We start from the raw sequence: 19,234 nt of genomic DNA, 5'->3' as shown, positions 1-19,234 counted from the left end.
AAATTAATAATAAATTATTAATTTTATTTCAGACTATTGAAGAGGTCAGCCAGAATTCTAATCGCCTTGCAGGTTAGTGCTCAGCAATGAATCATTGCTTAAGGTCGTGTACAAGTGGTTACCTCTTTCTTCCTCCTACTCAGGGTTAGAGATCAGTAGGATCTCTTTGGCTCCAAGATAAAATGCCTGGCAATAGGTGACTGAAACCAAGTCTACTTTTGTAATACACAGTGATCTGAAAGCTGAACTAGAAGGTATTATTGAGTGCTATTAATGATTAATCAATCATTCTGGCTTGATAATGGGATCTGTTGCTGGAGATTGGGTTCTTTCTATTTCATTCCTGCTAATATTGCAAGCAAGTGCCCTAACCAATAGGATGCCCAGGACAAGCAGTAGGCAGTTTACCAGTACACCAGGTAGATAGGTGGCTTTAACTGAACTCCAAGCAGTATACTGCTGTTTTCAACCTTGGTTCACCCTACAACTTTACAATTGTTCCTTTCTCAATCAAAAATTATGATTGTATGTTATTACATCACTATATAGTGTTAAATGACACCAAAAGTATTTCATAAATATAACTTACACCTGCGATTTATTAACTTTTATGTAGAGCTGAATGAAGGATGGTCGACTTTCTTCAGGGTACAGAAGTGATCAAGAATACAAAACTGAATGCTGAAACCTAAAGTTCTGATGCTTGGATGTGGTAACATTACCCTATGCCTAAAATGGAACTATTTTTGAGATGCGCTTTATGTTTTGTATTTACATATTTCAACAGGCAGTAACCTGCTGCACGTTGGCAATAATCTGACAATGCATTATAACAACAATATGACAATGTATTATAACAATGCCTGTTCTTACAACCAGTCTGACATACTTGTCTCCATGACGTCAAGAGGTGACTCAAGTTGTGAATATATTTATGGAACGAGGATAGATAATGTTGTTACAGTAGCTTTGTTCTCATTTTATGCCTAAGCTTGTGATTTCTACGTATATCAAATAAAGCAAAACTGATTAATCTAACTCTTGTTCTGAAAAAATTGTACCCATTTTATTTGCCAAACTACTCTTAGCCTCTTACAAACAAATGCCTGTTTTTAGTAATAACAGGGACAACATCTCAATTGCTAATTGAAGTTTTAGCAGTGTATGGACTTAAAAACTGTGTCAGCAATAAATTTGAGCTATTACCTGATACTAGAATAAAGTAGATTTGACATCAGTCATATCCCTCAATTAAGTGAACACAATGCATGATTTATAAAGTATCTAGTTGAATCCTTTGCCACCTCCTTTGGTTACCAAAATAGTTGGTGTTGTGTTCAAGCTATATTCTGTGCTGAGGGTCTGTTCCAACCCCTTGGCTTCTCTCATTCCTGTGTTTGTATAGTTTATCCAAAGGCTGCTGGGACGTTTGGCTTCCTAAAAGACAAAATTATTGCAAGTCAAACACTATCAAATAAAGTGCTTTATTTGCGCTACACCATCTATGTCAAGCATTCTAACAAAAATACAGATCAAAGTGAGGCAAATAAGAGTTCTCCTTTTTATTTATAATTTTGGTGAAATATGTTGGAACAGAACACTTTTTTTAAATATCTGGTTTGGCTGGTTAGTATGAAAACATTGGATCATACACCAAGTGTAAAGTTAAACCACACCATCCTGCTTGAGCTGTGTTTATTTATTCCAATGCTGCTGTGTTTTTGGATCAGGGATTTAAGAAAAGATTCCAGTTGCCTCATTTTTACTAGTAGTCTGTGAATAGTCCCCAGTAGGGCCTGCTGAAGGACTGGGTTTTCTTTATTGAGTTGCATCAAAGTTGGTACAGAATTTGTATCCTTCATAGTGTTTGGTACTGCTGAAAATAGGGGAATATTGAATAGCAAAACAGCTTATCATCAAGGTAAAACCAGAGTAAGACTCTTCCCTGTACCGAGTTTCTCTATAATGAATATGAGTTTCACTTTGGTGAATGAAATTTAAAGTTTGGGCTCCACACTTGCCCATCCCCACCCCCAATATCCCTGGGGGCTAAATGCACTATTAAGTTGCACAGTATAAGCTAGGGCGTAGAGGAGAGTGCTGTAATTTGCTTTAATAGAGCAGATGAATTGGGAGTACAAAAAGGTGCCGTGCATTTATAGCCAAAAAGCCAAACATGTATTGCTTCTGGGTTAATGCAGCAAGCAACTTGAGAAGACCACATGAAGTCCCCTGTGCCTCTAAAAGATTTGACCCATTGATGGTGTAAGCATAATTAATGACATTAAAACTTTACTTCGTATACATTGTACAACACTAATTTACAAATTAATGAGGAATTATGCAATATGATTGCAACAGTCTCTTATTGAACTTAATTCATTTTACATACAAACATATGAATTAGGAGCAGGAGTAGGCCACTCAGACCTTCGAGCCTGCTCCACCATTTGATAAGATCGTGGCTTATCTGATTGTAACCTCAACCCCACATTCCCACTTACCCCGGAGTACCTTTCACCCTCTTGCTTATCAAGAATCTATCTAGCTCTGTCTTAAAAGTATTCAAAGACTCTGCTTCCACTGTCTTTTGAGGAAGAGAGTTCCAAAGTCACACAACCCTTGAGAGAATTTTTTTTCCTCATCTCTGTCTTACGAGGAAAGGTTGGACAGGCTAGGCTTGTATCTGCTGGAGTTTAGAAGAGTAAGAGGTGACTTGATTGAAACATTTAAGATCCTGAGGGGACTATATGGGGTGGGGGGTGGTTGGGGGGTCTGGGCAACCCATTATTCTTAAACAATGACCTCTTCCTGCTGCCGCTGCCCCCCTCCCCCAAGTTCCAGATTCTCCCACAAGAGGAAACATCCTTTCTACAACCACCCCCACCCCGTATAGTCCCCTCAGGATCTTATATGTTTCAATCAAGTCACCTCTTACTCTTCTAAGCTCCAGCAGATACAAGCCTAGCCTATCCAACCTTTCCTCATAAGACAACTTTCCTATTCCAGACATTAGTCTAGTGATCCTTCTCTGAACTGCTTCCAACATATTTACATCCTTCCTCAAATAAGGCGACCAGTACTGTGCATAGTACTGCAGGTGTGGTCTCACCAATGTTTTGTATAACCGAAGCAAACCTTTACTTTTGTATTCGATTCCCCTTGCAATAAACAATAACGTTCTATTAGCTTTCCTAATTACCTGATGTACCTGCGTACTAACCTTTTGCAATTCATGCACTGGGACATCCAGATTCCTCTGAATCTCAGAGCTCTGCAATCTCTCATCATTTAGATAATATGCTTCGTTTTTACTCTTCCTGCCAAAATGGATAATTTCACATTTTCCCACATTATACTCCATTTGCCAAATCTTTGCCCACTCACTTAACCTATTTATGTCCCTTTGTAGCCTCCTTATGTCCTCTTCACAACTTATCTTCCTATCTATCTTTGTGTCATCAGCAAACTTAACAACCATACCTTAGGTCTCTTCATCCAATTTATAAAAATTATAAGAAGTTGAGGCCCCATCACTGATCCCTGTGGCACACCCCTTGTTACATCTTGCCATCATTTTACAAAACATGTTTATTTTAATACCAGGCTTCCTCATGTCAAAACAAGTGGTGTGAGCTTGGGTGTACATGATCCTGTTTAACCAGTGTCCACTTCAAACTATCTGTTTCTTAAATACACATACAAATGTATATAAGAATTATCTGGTATTCCTCATCGGTAGTCTAAACAATTCCCTCCACTACTTAGTGTCGCCTACATTCATAACCACTCCAATTACACTCACCACAATATAGTTGTTCTGGAGAATTTCTTCAATAGTCAAAGGCACATAAACATTCACAGGGTCTGGAGGAGCCTGATTCCAGCTTTGCTCATTGAGTTTTTGGCTTACAGCTCTGTCAGACAAGTGTTACAAAGAATTCAATTAATTCTGTCAAAATGTCCATTGTTGGGTAAAATATGTTGAAAGGTACTGTACAACCTGCTTGAAATGCAGACTTCTGTCTCTATGTAACAGGACATTGTACAGACCTATAACATAGAGTTATGTTATTTTTATATCTTTATTTATTTATTTGTGGTATGTGGACACCACGGACAAAGCCAGCATTTGTCATCCATTCCTAATTGACCTTCAGAAGTGGTGTGGGGTGTGGGGGGGTGGGGGGGGGTGGGGTGGGGTTGGTGGTGAGCCACCTTCTTGAACTGTTACTCTTCATCTAGTATAGAGACACTCACAGTGCTGTTAGGAAGGGAGTTCCAGGATTTTGATCCTGTGACATGAAGGAACAATGATTTGTTCCTAATTAGAATGTGTGGGAGGGGATCTTGCAGGTGATGGTGTCTGCTGCCCTTGTTTTTCCAGGTGGTAGAGGTCACGGGTTTGGAAGGTGCTGTCAGAGGATCTTTGGTAAGTTGCTGCTGCATATCTTGTAGATGGTACACACTGCTGCCACTGTGCACTATGTTGAGGGGAATGAATATTTAAGCTGGTGGATGGGGTGCCAGTAGATGGGGTGCTGATCAACTTGGCTGCTTTGCTCTGGATGGTGTTAAGCTTCTTGAGTGTTATTGGAGCTACACTCATCCAGGCAAGAGTATTTCATCACACACCTGATCTGTGCTATGTATTGATGGACAGGCTTTAAGAAATCAGGAGGTGGATTATCACCGCAGAATTCTTAGTCTTTGACCTTCTCTTGAAGCCACAGTATTTATGTGGTTGGTCCAGTTTAATTTCTGGTCAATGATAACCCCAGGATATTGATGGTGTGGGACTCGGTGATAGCAGTACCGTTGAATGTCGAGAGGAGCTGGTCAATGCCTGGCACTTGTATGGGATGAATGTTACTTGCCACTTACCAGCCTAGGCCTGAATGTTGTCCAAGTCCCACTCCATATGGACACCAACTACTTCAGCATCTGAGGAGTTGTAAATAGTATTGAACACTGCAATCATCCTACTTCTGCCCTTATGTTAGAAGGAAGATCATTCATGAAGCAGCTGAAGATGGTGGAGGCTCGGACCCTAGGACACTACTCTGAGGAACTCCTACAGCAATGTCCTGGGGCAGAGCTGATTGGCTTCTAATAACCACAAAGAACTTCCTCCGCAATCCCTGTGATGCATGTACACCCACAATGCTATTAGGGAGGGAGTTCCTGATTTCCCTGATTTTGCAAAGGCTCCTTAATGCCACACACTTTCAAATGCTGCCTTGATGCTACTCTCACCTCAGGAATTCAATGCTTTTGTTCATGTTTGGACGTTTTAAAATTAATTCATGGAATGTGGCTTCGTTGGCTGGACTAGCATTTATTGCCCAGCTCTAACTGCCCTTGAGAAGATGGTGGTGAGCTGCCTTGAACCGCTGCAGTCATGTGGTGTAGGTACACCCACAGTGCTGTTAGGGAGGTAGTTCCAGGATATTGACCGAGCGACAGTGAAGAAATGGCGATATATTTCCAAGTCAGGGTGGTGAGTGACTTCCAGGTGGTGGTGTTTCCATTTATCTGCTGCCCTTGTCCTTCTAGATGGTAGTGATTGTGGGTTTGAAAGGTGCTGCCTAAGGATCCTTGGTGAATTCCTGCAGTGCACCTTGTAGATGGTACACACTGCTGCTACTGTGCGTCGGCGGTGGAGGGAGTGAATGTTTGTGGATGTGGTGCCAATTAAGCAGGCTGCTTTGTTGTGGATGGTGTCAAGCTTCTCGAGTGTTGCTGGAGCTATACTCACCCAGGCAAGTGGGGAATATTACGCTAAGGCTATAATGAGGTCAGGATCTGTTGCCTGGCAGGACCCAAACTGAGCATAGGTGAGCAGATTATTGTTGAGTAAGTGCCATTTGATAGCACTATCAATGACATCTTCCATCACTGCTATGTGGAGTAGACTCATGGTGCAGTAATTGGCCGGTTGGATTTGTCTTGCTTTTTGTGGACAGGACATAACCGGACAATTTTCTACATTTGTCAGGTAGATGTTATGTTGTAGTTGTACTGGAACAACTTGGCTAGTTTGGAGCACTTGTCTTCAGTACAACAGCCAGGATGTTGAAAGGGCCCCTAGTGTTTGCTGAATTCAATGCATTCAGCTATTTCTTGACATCATGTGGTGTGAATCAAATTGGTTGAAGACTAGCATCTGTGATGGAGGAGGAGGCTGAGATGGATTACCACTCGGCACTACTGGTTGTAGATAATTCAAAATGCTTCTGCCTTGTCTTTGCACTGATGTATTGCGCACACCCTGGTACTCAGCACTGGGGACTGCTGAGAGTGATAATACCTTCAAGGATTGCAATCCGGACCATGGCACCAATTGACAAGGGACTGCACAGAATGAATTGCAAAGCTTAGAAATGCAGTTGTTACAGGAAATTCCATAGTTAGGGAATAGACAGATGTTTCTGTAACTGTCGTGGAAAGCCCCACATAGTATGTTGCTTCCATATTGCCTGGATAAAGGACATCATGGCACGAGTACCAAATATCTCCAGGAGGAATGGAGTGATCCAGAGGTTGTGGTAAATGTTGATACTAATGACGTAGAGCAGATATTGAGGCCCTAACATCAGACTTTCAGGAGCTAGGGAGGAAGTTAAACGGTAGGACCTTGAAGATAGTAATCGCTGGATTACTCTCAATGCCATCCATCCACGTGAGTAGAAATAGGAAGATACAGAAAATCAATGCATAGCTTGACATAGTGCAGGAGGGAGGGTTTCAGACTCTTGGGACATTGGGATAAGTTATAGGGCAGGCAGCACCTATTCAAAAGGGATGGTTTGCACTTGAACAGGACTGAGATCAGTGTCCTTGTGGGAGGTTCAGTAGTTGGTTGGGGAGGGTTCAAACTAAATTGGGCACCAGCATATAGATGTAGAAAAGAAGAATAAGGTGCAAAAAGGTGTGAGAGTATTGGATAGTACTGGAGAAGGAAGTAGTGCCATATTAGATAGTGGCAGACTAAAGGACCATGAAGAATTCAAGTCTAGACCACATGCGCAATGTGTCGTGAATAAGATTGGTGAGCTATAAACACAAATAATCACGTGGAAATATCCAGTGGCAGTAATGGCAGTGTGGCTTAAAAATGGTGAGGACTGGGCACCTAATATTCATAGATACAAAGGACTGGTTTTTTGCTAACGAGGTGGAAAGCTCAAGTCGGGAAACTTCCTGACTTGACAGACTTGCAACCATATAAATGTCCCCCCAAATGCACTGTTCTCACTCTGGGGAGGCAGGGACAGGATTGAGTCGGTTCCACTGACCCCAGAAGCAGTTTGGAGGTGGCCACAGAGGTGGGCAAGTGCTGAGGTGGGCTGGTTAGAAGGGCTTCCTCAGTTCTCTGGGACTTCATCCCAGCTGTATTAAAGGTTGTGAAGTCCTCTAGCTCACACCCCCTCACCCCTCCATCCACTCCCATGCCCCCTCTATGGGATCTCTATACTCACCCAAAATGCCCTATGCACAGAACCAATGAGCCAAATAATAATAATGGCAAATCTTGAAATGCCCATGGAAGAAAACACCCAGAAATCTGCTTTAAAAGAATTCTGCTGCTCTTACAACCTTACAAAAGTTGGCACTGCCATTCATAGTTAATTTCTTATAACTTCATAAAGATGTCAATTGGTCAAAGCTAACACTGTCCTTCAGCATGTGGGAACAGGTCTCTGCTGTGCTAATTCATTAGATTCTTGGAGCTCAGCCAAACATTCATCCCGAGACCATCTGGAGAAACAGATGTTTGGCCATCTGTTTCTGTTGATACAGTTGCCAGATGGACTAATTGCGGGGTGTCAGGAGATACCTACCCCTGTAATAGAACTAGTCGTTCGGGAGAGCAGGGTGCAGACTTGTTACCCGCACTTTTATCCCAGGCCAGCAAAAAATGCCAGCACCGGAAATGGGGGCAGGAATCCCAGAAATGGGTCCTGCCCACCCCCCATTTTTAAAGGTGTCCAGAGTTGGTCTAACTGCGATTTAAAAAGATGGGGAAGGAAGAAAGGGATGGTTGGGTGGCAGAATTGATTGAAAGAGAGGATGTTTTTGAGGGGGTCAAGGACAGAATCCATTGGTTATAACTGAGAAGCATAAAAATTATGATCATTCTACTGGGAGTGTACATAAGCCTCCAAATAGAGAGAAAGGGGAACAAATCTGCAGGGAAATCACAGATGTGCAAGAACTATAGAGTGGCGATATTCTGGGATTTTAATTACTGAAATATTGATTAGAGAATTCTGTTAGAGTAAAGTGAAAGGATAGAGAGATATTTCTGAAATGTGTCCAGGAGAACGTCCTTGGGTAGTTTGTTCTTGGTCCAACTGGGAGGAAGGCATTGCTGGATCTGGTGCTGGAGAATGATGTGGGCCAAGTGGACCAGGCATCTGTGGGATAACACTTGGATAATAGTGATCATCATGCATAAGGTTTAGATTAGTAATGTCGAAAAGCCACGAACAATCTGAAGTAGAACATGTTGATTAGCTGATCTTAGCTTGCTTCCAGTAGGGTACTGCAATAACCTCAGTGCTTTAGCCTAGGGAAAGCAATACCTGCTAAGATTTTCATTCTTGATTGTTGCCTTTAACTCCTGCTGGAAAAGTACATCAATTTGGATAACAGATGAGGGAAGGATCAGGCTCGACTGTTATGCCTTTTGTGATTGAATAATCTGGTAACATATATTTAGATTCACATGAAGACTGACTACATAAGGCAAGATGTGGGACATCGGTCATACCACAGCAAGGAACATGCCTTCAGGAGTTCAGAGGGAGAAAATGGAAATTTAAGGAAGAAACTACTTGCATGGATTCAAAGTCTATCCAATCACTTATACAACATCTTTTGGAAAAAAAATCAGCAAGTATTGTGGAGCAGTGTGTCCGCACATTTGGGTATCTGAGCTACATGTCAGCTTTGGCTCAGAGGTAGAACTCTTGCCTCTGAATCAAAAGGTAATGTGTCCAAGCCCAATTCCTTAGACTTGAGCACATAATCCAGACTCACACCTCAGTGCATTACCGAGGGAGCGCTGCCATGTCAGAGATGCCATCTTCTGGTTGAGATGTTAAACTGAGACACTTTTTGTCCTCTCAGGTGGAGATGAAAGATCCACTGACACTATTAGAAAAACAAAGAATGCTCCTGGCCAATAGTTATCCTCTGACCAACATTACGGAAAGCAGATTATTTGTTTCATTGCGGTGTGTGGGACCCTTCAAATTTTAGATTGGTTGTCAAATTTCCTTTTTTAAAACAATGACTTTGGTTCAATGAAAATGGTTAATTAGCTGTGAAGTGCTCTGGGATATCTTGGGATCATGAAAAGTACTGTGTAAATGCAGGTTTGTTCTTAAACCACCCAAACACATTTGAATATGGAGCTCGGATTATAATGGTTCTGGGTATAGAACACTTACAATGGAAGTATATCTGACAAAAGCACCTGATCAGCAATGACTTGTTTAATGGAAGCAAAAGATGTCTTCACTTACTCCATATTTATTCCTCCAGAAGTTTCATCCTGTTTTTCAAACTCTTTGAGACTTCTTGAGTTTGATTCCTCACAGAGGTATGCAGCATTGAGAGCTGGGAAAACGCCAATACTTGTCCTTTGGCTTTGGGTAACCCTTTCAGTTGTATCAATCTCTTGACAAAACATCTAAAACAAACAGTTGGTTGGTAGTACAGGACTTGAATATTGCTGAAAAGTGAGACATGTTGCCGAAGCTTTTTGTCTTATACTCATCAGGAGAAAGGCGAGATTTCCATATTTCAAATAATCACAACAATTTATACTACAGGAGAAAAGGGTGCTGTTTGGCTGGCAGGTTGACTGTGATTGGCCAAGGTATTTCCATGGAGAAAGCAATGAGGGACTATAGGCCCTCCAAGCTCCCAGGTAACTAAAAATGGCATAAGGCTTGAACATATTCCTTTTGTTTGCAGAGAACGCATTCCTGCTTATGAACATATGCCACTTCTAGCAAGTGAACCATGTTACAAGCTCGACTGATTATCTTAAATTGCTTGTTAGTGTAGCTATTAGTGCATTCAGGATTTTTCAGCAAGTGCTGCCCAACCATGGAGAGACATTTAAAAGTTGACATTTTGTTTTGAATTTTGCAAGTGCGGGCTCGTTGAGTATAACCAATGCTCTGCTATTACAAACAACCAACTCAATCAGCCAATCGCTGGGGCATACGGCCTACGTACCGGCATTACACTGAAATTCATATACAACTTTGCTCAATTTTTCCACTGATAAGATGCTGCCATCAATCAAAAAAGACGTTCTGTCTGCCACACAATTGAACAATGCCATGTATGAATTTGAGTAAAGTTTCAGTATAAATTTGGCATTCCTGCATTTGCCCTGATGAGTGTAAGACAAAAAACTTCAGCAACATATGTCTCCCTTCGGCAATTGCTAGAGCAAAAACAGTTTTTCTGACTGGTGTTGGGTTTTCAGACTATTCTGTCACAGCTGTTTTACTGAGCAACAAGTGCTGTTTTTTTAGTGCAACTTTTCTTTTGCTTTATTTAGTGCTTGTATCATAATTCCAGAGGGGCCATTATTGCTGTCCGACCCACAGGATGGTGGGCCATATGCCAGTATTTCTCTTGTGGATGGATATGCCTGCTTTGAGTGTGGTGTGGGGCAGAGTATAGCAGTTGCAACAGTTTGAGAGCCTGTAATGTCCCTGGGAAATCCACATTTTGGCCCACATGTTTAGATCCCTGTACATCTATTTTAGTTCCTCACAGGTCAGCCTTTACCAGTTGGGCTAGAATGAAGACAATCGTGTAGTGCCAATGCCAAGATTTGGTAGTGCTGTCTCTCCTTTGCTCTTCTCTTAGGAACACTGTTCTAAGGAAGCTACCCCAGTACAAGTAAAAGTGCGTGAAGTTAATACAGTTCTTAAGTTGCTGTATAGCTACCAAGATATTTTCACTTTTAATACCATTCCTTGTTTTTTCTCTCTCATGGGAATAGGTGCAGCCCTGAATCATAGCATTAAAGACTGTAATAGTGAAGTATGAAGACATGGAGTCATAATAGATTTGCCAAGGCCTTCGGTTTATGAGAAGGACTGAAGGACATAGAGGAGCTGGCGGATGAAGGGTTATAACATGAGTGCAAATAATATGGACAAATACCATGGCAAGTTATAGTGATGCCATAAAATATGAACAGGAGTGGGCATTGAGATGCTTGAGCCTGTTGATCATGGCTGTTCTGTATCTCAACTCCATCTACCTGCTTTGGCTCCATATTCCTGAATATGCTTGGCTAGCAAAAATCTGTTGATTTTGCACATTAAATTAATTCTGCTAGCATCTACTGCTTTTTGTGGCAGAGAATTCCATACTTGTACCAACCTTTGCATGGAGAAATGCTTCCTAACTTCTCTCTTGAATGGCCTAACTGACTTTTAAGGTTGTTCCCTTGTTGTAGTCTCTCCCACCTGCAGTAGAAGTTTCTATACAATTACCATTTAATTTTTAAATCAAAATCCTAAAAAAACTAAATCAACTTACCCCTTAACTTTCTATATTCGAGGGAGTGCAAGTCTGGTTTATGTAATCTCTCCTCAAGCCTTGGAACCATAGTAACATTCTGATGAACCTACATTGTATACCTTCCAACAGAGTTCTTCAAATATGCTCTAATCAGGGCTTTGTATAGATGTAGCAAAACCTCCTCCTCATACTCTAGCTTAATATAAAAGCTAACTTTCCATTGCTCTTTTTGACTTTTTTTGATAGCTGACTGTAAAATGTTAGTAAATTGTGTATGTGAAACCCTAAATCTCTCTGAACCTTCACTGTTCCTAACTTTTCACTATTTAAAAATACTAGGATCTATCCTTTTTCTAGTCCAAAATGGATGACTTCACAATTACCTGTGTTGAAAGCCATCTGCCACCATCTCTTAATCTATTATGTCTCTTGTAATTTAAGCTTCTGTCTACATTACTTACTATGCCTAAATCTTTGTTTCAAATGTGGATATACAGCTCTCTATTTTGCCATCTAAGTCATTAATAAATATACCAAAAAGTTAAGGGCCCAACACAGATCCTCGTGGAGCATCACAAATCACTTCCTTCCAATTTAAATACATACCCATTATCCCTTACTCTGTCTTCTACCACCTAACCAATCAGTTAACCAGCTCAAAATTTACCTTCAATTCCATGAACTTTAATTTTAGCTAACAGTCCTTTGCGTAGAACCTTAGTGAACACCTTCTGGAAATCCACATAAAGCACAACCATAGACAGTCCCTTCTCTACTACTTCAGGTATTTCCTCAGAAAATTCAACTGGGTTCATTAGGCATAACCTACCACTTACAAATCCATGTTCTGATCATTTCATATTAAGCACTCAGTCACTGATTCCAATAACTTCCTGTTATGCCCATAAGACTGAAAACGATCATAAACTGTTTAAATCAAATCTTACTTTCTGCTTATTTAAAAATGGACTTTGCTGGACCAAAAGTATGGCTGCTACAGGTCACATGATTTGCAACTTGGCTACAGTTCTGTAAAGTTCCAACAGTAATTACAGGACAAAGCTCAACCCTCACCCTTGTGGAATCTTACACTTATCAATATGTGGACCCATTACAATCAATGAATCAAGCAAGCAGCAGACGTCTGTTTCCCCAGCCTAGACTTATAACAAAAAGGGAGTCATCAAAACTCATTACACCTGCAGAGATGCTAATAACCACCATCTATCTCCTTAGGTGAACAATGGATTTTGACCGGAGGCATAGAAACTGATTGTTACACTGAAACTGACTCACTCATCAATGAACAACCCACATAACCAAAGCTCCTTTGGAAAGTTTTAATATTATGTTTCGGGACTCCCAAGTTAGTTTGCTGTTTAACCTCCAGCCTGCAAACACCACAGCAGGACTTTAGGCTGACCAACAGCCTGCATCAAGTCTAAGCCTCCTCGAAGCTTGTTTCTCTGGAAGATTCCTGCAATTGCCTGCTGAGTAGACCAAGTCTCTGTATACCAACTTCATCTCACTGTGTCACCATCAACTTTAAAGGGATTCTGAAACTCCTGCTTCAGCCATCTGAACCTGCCTGAATTGTAACTCCTCCATGAAGGAGCCCTCACTAAACTCTGACTTTCTGGACTTTGGCAATCATGTGAGCTGATATCCATATCTGCGGTTTTTATCTTTTCTTTTAAGTTATTCATAGTTATAAAAACTCCTCTTTCCTATCTCCTTACTGAGCTTGTGTGTGTGTGTATTAAGTTGTGGCCATCCCCTAAAGAGAATTTTCCGCAAGTCATGTTAAAAATTGACTTCACAAATAGAGGGATTGGGGGGCCATGACAGCCTATTTCAAAAATTAAAACATCTGCGTATGGACAGATGGCAAGAAAAATAAAGGAGCTCAGTTTGCCTCTCTTCCCTGTCCGAAACACTTGCCCACAACAGACATTAGACTAATAAGCCTACAATTTTCTGCTTTATCTTTCCCATCTTCTGTAAATAATGGAGTTACATTTGGAATTTTCCTATCTTCCCTTTTGATATTTCGAGTGAAATTATTAATGTACTCGCAGAATGGCAGCAATAGCAGAGCTGGCTACAAAACTGAAATCAGAGAGTCAGGAAAACAGGGTCAGACTGGGAAACAGTGAGAAGTGATATTCCACAGGGATCGGTGCTGGGATCATTGTTCACAATTTACATAAACGATTTTGAGTCTGGAATTGGAAGTGGGGTTTCAAATTTATGGATGACACCAAATGGGGCTATAGTTAACACTGGAAGACTTACAAAATGCAACCCATTAATAAACTTGTATAATGGGTGTGTAAATGGTACATGAATTTCAGTATAGCTAAGTGTGAGGTGGTGCATTTTGTTAGGAGGAATTAAGGAGGCCACATACACCATGGAAAATAAGAGTCTAAATGAGCCAGGGAAGCAAAGAGACCTAGGGATGCACATTCATAAATCCTTAAAAGTGGCAACACAAGTCAACAAGGCCATTAAAATTTGAAGGAAGCATGTGGTTCATTTCTGGAGAAATAGAATTGTAAAGCAGGGAAGTTATGCTAAATTTGGAGTGCTGTGTACAGTACTGGTTTCCATGTTACAAGAGGCACTGGAGAACGTGTAAAAAAGATTTACAAGGATGATACCAGAACTGAGAGGCTATAATTATCAGGAATGGCTGGAGTGACCAAAAAGAAGTTTTTAACACTTAGTCCACCCTATCAAATTGCTTCATAGAGAAGATACTTTCACTTGTGGGCAAGTCCAAAAATAGGGAGCGATAAATCTAATATATTCACTAATAAAGGCAATGAAGAATCCTAAAGAGATTTTTTTACCCAGTGTTGAGAGTGTGGAACTTGCTATCAAAGGCTAGGCAGATAGGGTTAGGGGAAGTAAGGTGGGAGGAAGGTTATGTGGAGCATGTTGAGAGAAATGACTGTTTTCTTTGCTGTAGGCTCTATGGGCAAAATTTGCTGAGCTCGCTGGTGGTGGGCGTGATAGGCGGCTTGCGTGGTGCAGGTCGCTTCACGGTCATGATCGTCCGCTCAGCCCACCGACGGCAGGCCACATTTCCTGCCATTGGTCGGTGGGGAGCTAATTGTAATACATCAGCACATAATTAAAAGGCCATCCCGCCAGGTTTCTGGAATCTCGTTGTATCGTCCGTCCACGTCGGTGGGAAAGCCGCCGACATGTTTCACAACAGCACAAAGGTGACGTGCACTTGGCGGCCTTCACTTTGGGGGAACTGAGGTGAGTGAGCAGCAGCGTTCTCCACAGCTCACCTGTTGTTTACAGGCCAAAGGGGCACCGGGGGGTGGGGACAACTGATGCTTGGCCTCAGAGGTGACTGCCGAGGGGAAGGTGTCCGGGGGCAAGTGCTGGCCAGCTTTGGAGGTGAGTACTGAGTGGGCGGTGGTGTCCGGGGGCAAATGCTGGGCAGCCTCGGAGGTGACTGCTGAGTGGACAGAGGTGTTTGGGGGCAAGTGCTGGCCAGCCTTGGAGGCAACTGCTGAGGTGGGGGGGGTGGGTGTTGGTGGTGTCCAGGGCAAATGTGGCCAGCCTCAGAGGCAACCATTGTCGGGGGCGGAGAAGGGTCAAGTGCTGCCCTGGAGCTGCATCCCGCGCACAAGCGATCAAGGTGGGGGGGCAGGGTAAGCAAAGGGAATGGCCACACATTAGGGACACCTGTATAAACTGACCATGCCACTGCAACTAAGACAGGTCAAGCGCAGCCACAGTGATATGATTGGGGTCAGGCTCCTAGCCTGCCCGCCCATGCAAGCATCACAGAGGCGCCAAAGGGCCACCAAGCGCTCAGCATTCACCTCCGAGGCTGCCCAGCATTTGCCCACGGACACCAACCCCCACTCAGCACTCACCTCCAAGACTGCCCAGCACCTGCCCCCAGACATCCCTAACCCCGCCTCAGAAGTCGCCTCCAGGGCCAGGCATCAGTTGCCCCCACGCCCGGCACCCCTGAGGCCTGTAAACAACGGGCGAGCTTTGGAGAACACTGCTGCTCACTCACCTCAGCAGCCCCAAAGTGAAGGCTGCCAAGTGCTCCATACCTTACACCACGCGTGCCCCAACACCCCCCCCGCCACCACTTTATTAGACCACGGAGCAGTTGGATTGCACACCTTGCACAACCTCCTCATCAACGCTGACCATGTCACAGTCACTGCTGAAGGTGCTCACAGCCCCTTGTAATCTCAGCATCCAGCTTGGACCAGTGTCCCTCATGTCGCAGGCTGACAGGGCAGCCATGCAGCACACTCATCTCTGGCCATCAGTGGGGTGACCAGCACTCTCCGGGAAGCATTAAGGGGTGGTCAAGCAGGGCCAGGAAAAGTGCAAAGTACAGCCATGATAACCACATCTCTCTCTCTTTCATGCTGCAGGAGAACCACATCGGGATTCATGGATCCTGGTGACCTAGCTGTATGCCTAATGGCCTACAGAGACCGTAGAAGACGGAGGAGAGAGCAACTGAGGCATCTGGCCGTGCAAAGGCAGAAGCAGCAACCTCATGAAGAGGGGGCAGCAGGCGCTCCCGCACATGCTGCCCAGGAGTGACAGTGAGCTGTGGTTGGTCAGCGCCTAGCCACACCCAGGGCCTATAGATGCCGCCTGCCATTCCTGCAGATGACTGAGAACCAGTGTTGCCAACGTCTGCCCATGTCTAGGGACCTGGTGGCTCGCATCTGCCATTTACTGCACAACTTGATGCCAAGGGGCATGGAGGGCATCCACTGCTCAATTTCTATGCCAGTGGCTTTCAGGGCTCCACAGGTGACCTCTGTGGGTTTTCATAATCCGCCACGCACAAATGCATCCATGAGGTTGCGGATGCCATCTTCTCCAAGGCACACAACTTTGTGCATTTCGCCTGGGACTGGGACAGCCAAGACGCAAGGGCCATTGGATTTGCTCTGATCTCGGGAGTCCCACAGGTGCAGGGTGTGATTGGCTGCGCTCATGTGGCACTCAGGTCTCTGTCGCTGCACTCAGTAGACTTCATCAACTGCAAGGGCTTCTACTCACTGAACGTGCAGCTGGTATGTGACCACCAGAAATGCATCCTGCAGTATGCGCATGGTTTCCAGGGAGAGTGCAAGACGCCTACATACTGAGTCGCTTACAGATCCCTGCAGTCTTCCAGGATCCACAGATGCTGCAAGGTTGGCTCCATGGGGACAAGGGCTACCCACAGAGGCCATGGCTGATGACACCCGTGCAGTGGCCTCATGCTGCAGCTCGCAACTTGGTGGATGCCGAAGATGCAGTTCTGGTGCCTGGACTAGTCTGGTGGAGCCCTGCAATACAGTCTGCAGAGGGTGTCATGCACCGTCGTTTTCTGCTGCACCCTTTACAACCTGGCACTCCAACGGGGAGAGGAACTGGCTGAGGAGGACGCTAATGGGAGTGAGGGTGAGGGGGTCCTCGGTGATGATGATGATGGTGATGAGGCTCTCGTACTGGCCAGACAAGGCAGGCACGATCAGGAGGCCCTCATAGCTGCCAGATTTATGGAGGATGATGACGATATGCAGTGAGGTGTCCCCATAGATCCTCACATCGCAGTTGTGAATGTCTGACTCCAGTTTAGCCTTTGGCAGTGCCAATACCCTCTGTGAGAATGCTCCTGTCATGAAGATGCAGTGGAGGCCCTAATAGTTGGTCGACTGCAGGACAATGATGACAATATGCAGTGAGGGCACTCCATAGATCTTCACATAGCCTCTGAGAATGTCTGACTCCTGTCTGGCCGAGGGCAACTCGCTTGCGCTCTGTGATCAGGGCCATCTCAGAGACGCAGCCATGAAACTTTAGATGCATCTGATGCTGTGTCTGCCTTCAGCACCTCAGCCCTTCAGGAGCTGGTGCACATCATCACTGGTCAGAGATGCTGGTGTGATTATGTTCTTTGAAGTTGTGACAAGCCAAGTGAATAATGGGAATCCTGTAGGTGTAGTATATCTGGACTTCCAGAAGGCCTTTGATAAGGTATCGCACAAAAGATTAATACACAAGATAAGATCACATGGAGTTAGGGATAATATATTAGCTTGGTTGGAGGATTGGCTAACCAAAGCAGAGAGTCGGGATAAATGGGTCTTTTTCTGGGTGGCAAGCTGTAACTAGTGGGGTGCCACAGTGTTCTGTCCTTGGGCCGCAACTATTTACAATCTATATTAATGACTTGGATTCAGGGATAGAAGGTACTATAGCAAAATTTGCAGATGGCACCAAAATATGTGGGAAAGTAAGTTGCAATGAAGAAATAAAAAATTTACAAATAGACGTGGACACGTTAGGTGAATGGGCCAAAATTTGGCAGATGGAGTTTAATGTGGATAAATGTGAGGTTATCCATTTTGGTTGGAAGAATAAAAAGGTGACTTATTATTTAAATGGAGCGAAATTTTGGAATGCTTCAGCGCAGAGGGATCTGGGTGTCCTTGTGCATGAATCACTGAAAGCTAGAATGCAGGTACAGCAGGTAATAAGATAGGCAAATGGAATTTTGGCATTTATTGCTAAAGGAATAGACTGCACCAGGAGTACTGTGGATAATTTTGATCCCCTTACTTGAGGAAGGATGCAGTTGCACTGGAGGTGGTTCAGAGGAGGTTCACTAGATTGATTCCAAAGATGCGGGGCTTGTCTTATGAGGAGAGATTGAGCAGTTTAGGCCTATACTCGCTAGAGTTTAGAAGGATAAGGGGAGATCCAATTGAGGTATATAAGATGCTAAAGGGGATAGACAAAATAGATGTGGAGCGGATGTTTCCCCTTGTGGGGCATTCTAGAATGAGAGGCCATTGTTTTAAGCTAAGGGGTGGTAGATTTAAATCAGAGATGAGGAGGAATTACTTTTCTCAAATGGTCGTGAATCTATGGAATTCACTACCTCAGAGTGCAGTGGATGCTGGGACACTGAATAAACTTAAGAAGGAGATAGACAGATTTTTAATTAGTAACGGGTTGAAAGGTTATGGGGAGAGGGTGGGAAATTGGAGTTGAGGCCGAAATGAGATCAGCCATGATAGTATTGAATGGCGGGGCAGGCTGGAGGGGCTGAATTGCCTACTCCTGCTCTTCTTATGTTCTTATGGGAGCCAGCCCCACCTTAAAGGCGCTGAGAGCACACAGAAAGAATGAGAGAACTCTGTGGCACCTGTCCACTACATTCTGGCAGCAATGACCAGCACTGCCAAGGTGCAGGCAACAGTAATATTTCCAGGGAGTGTGAGGCTGGACCATCACTGTGGCCTGAAGGCCGCACAGAGCACAGGGAAGAGGCCCTGGACCGAGACACTTCCCTTTTATCTCGTGCAGAAAGGTTTCACATCTGAGTGACAAGAGCACTGCTCATCAGAACAAGGAGCCACAGGCAGGGAGACATTCCTAGGACTCTATTGACAATAGCGAACAGTATGTACAAGTGATCAATGCCCAGGCTGTGCAACTACTTTTACCTATCTTTTCTAACCCTGCCGCTACATCTTGTTGCTCTGCGGACATCCACAACGGAGGTGGAGGCAGCCTGCTGACTGTGACACCCAGTCTGTGATGACTTTGGCGGGTGTCCTCTGGAGGGCCGAGAAATGGAGGGCCCCGACCGGCTTTCGGGGTCTTGCTGTGT

General features: G+C 43.8%; 1 protein-coding gene across 5 annotated transcripts in view; it reads right to left on the bottom strand.

Annotated features, from left to right (window-relative positions):
• Positions 1-1,184: 1,184 nt before the first annotated feature.
• si:ch211-130h14.4 overlaps positions 1,185-19,234 on the bottom strand; it is a 201,878-nt gene continuing 183,828 nt past the window's right edge. For 4 of the 5 annotated variants that reach the window (XM_041180101.1, XM_041180115.1, XM_041180124.1 and 1 more), the window contains 3 exons: positions 9,534-9,700; positions 3,806-3,917; positions 1,185-1,437 (listed from right to left, as the gene is read on the bottom strand). In XM_041180101.1, the coding sequence (XP_041036035.1) occupies positions 1,285-1,437; positions 3,806-3,917; positions 9,534-9,700 (432 nt within the window). In that variant the 3' untranslated portion in view covers positions 1,185-1,284. The remainder of the gene's footprint in view (positions 1,438-3,805; positions 3,918-9,533; positions 9,701-19,234) is intronic. The other variant, XM_041180133.1, reaches the window with a different exon arrangement.

The sequence above is a fragment of the Carcharodon carcharias genome, chromosome 2 (assembly GCF_017639515.1).
Source record: "Carcharodon carcharias isolate sCarCar2 chromosome 2, sCarCar2.pri, whole genome shotgun sequence".
NCBI classification, from domain to species: Eukaryota; Metazoa; Chordata; class Chondrichthyes; order Lamniformes; family Lamnidae; genus Carcharodon; species Carcharodon carcharias.
The sequence above is the reverse complement of the archived record's forward strand: the minus strand, read 5'-3'. Positions and strand labels throughout refer to the sequence as shown.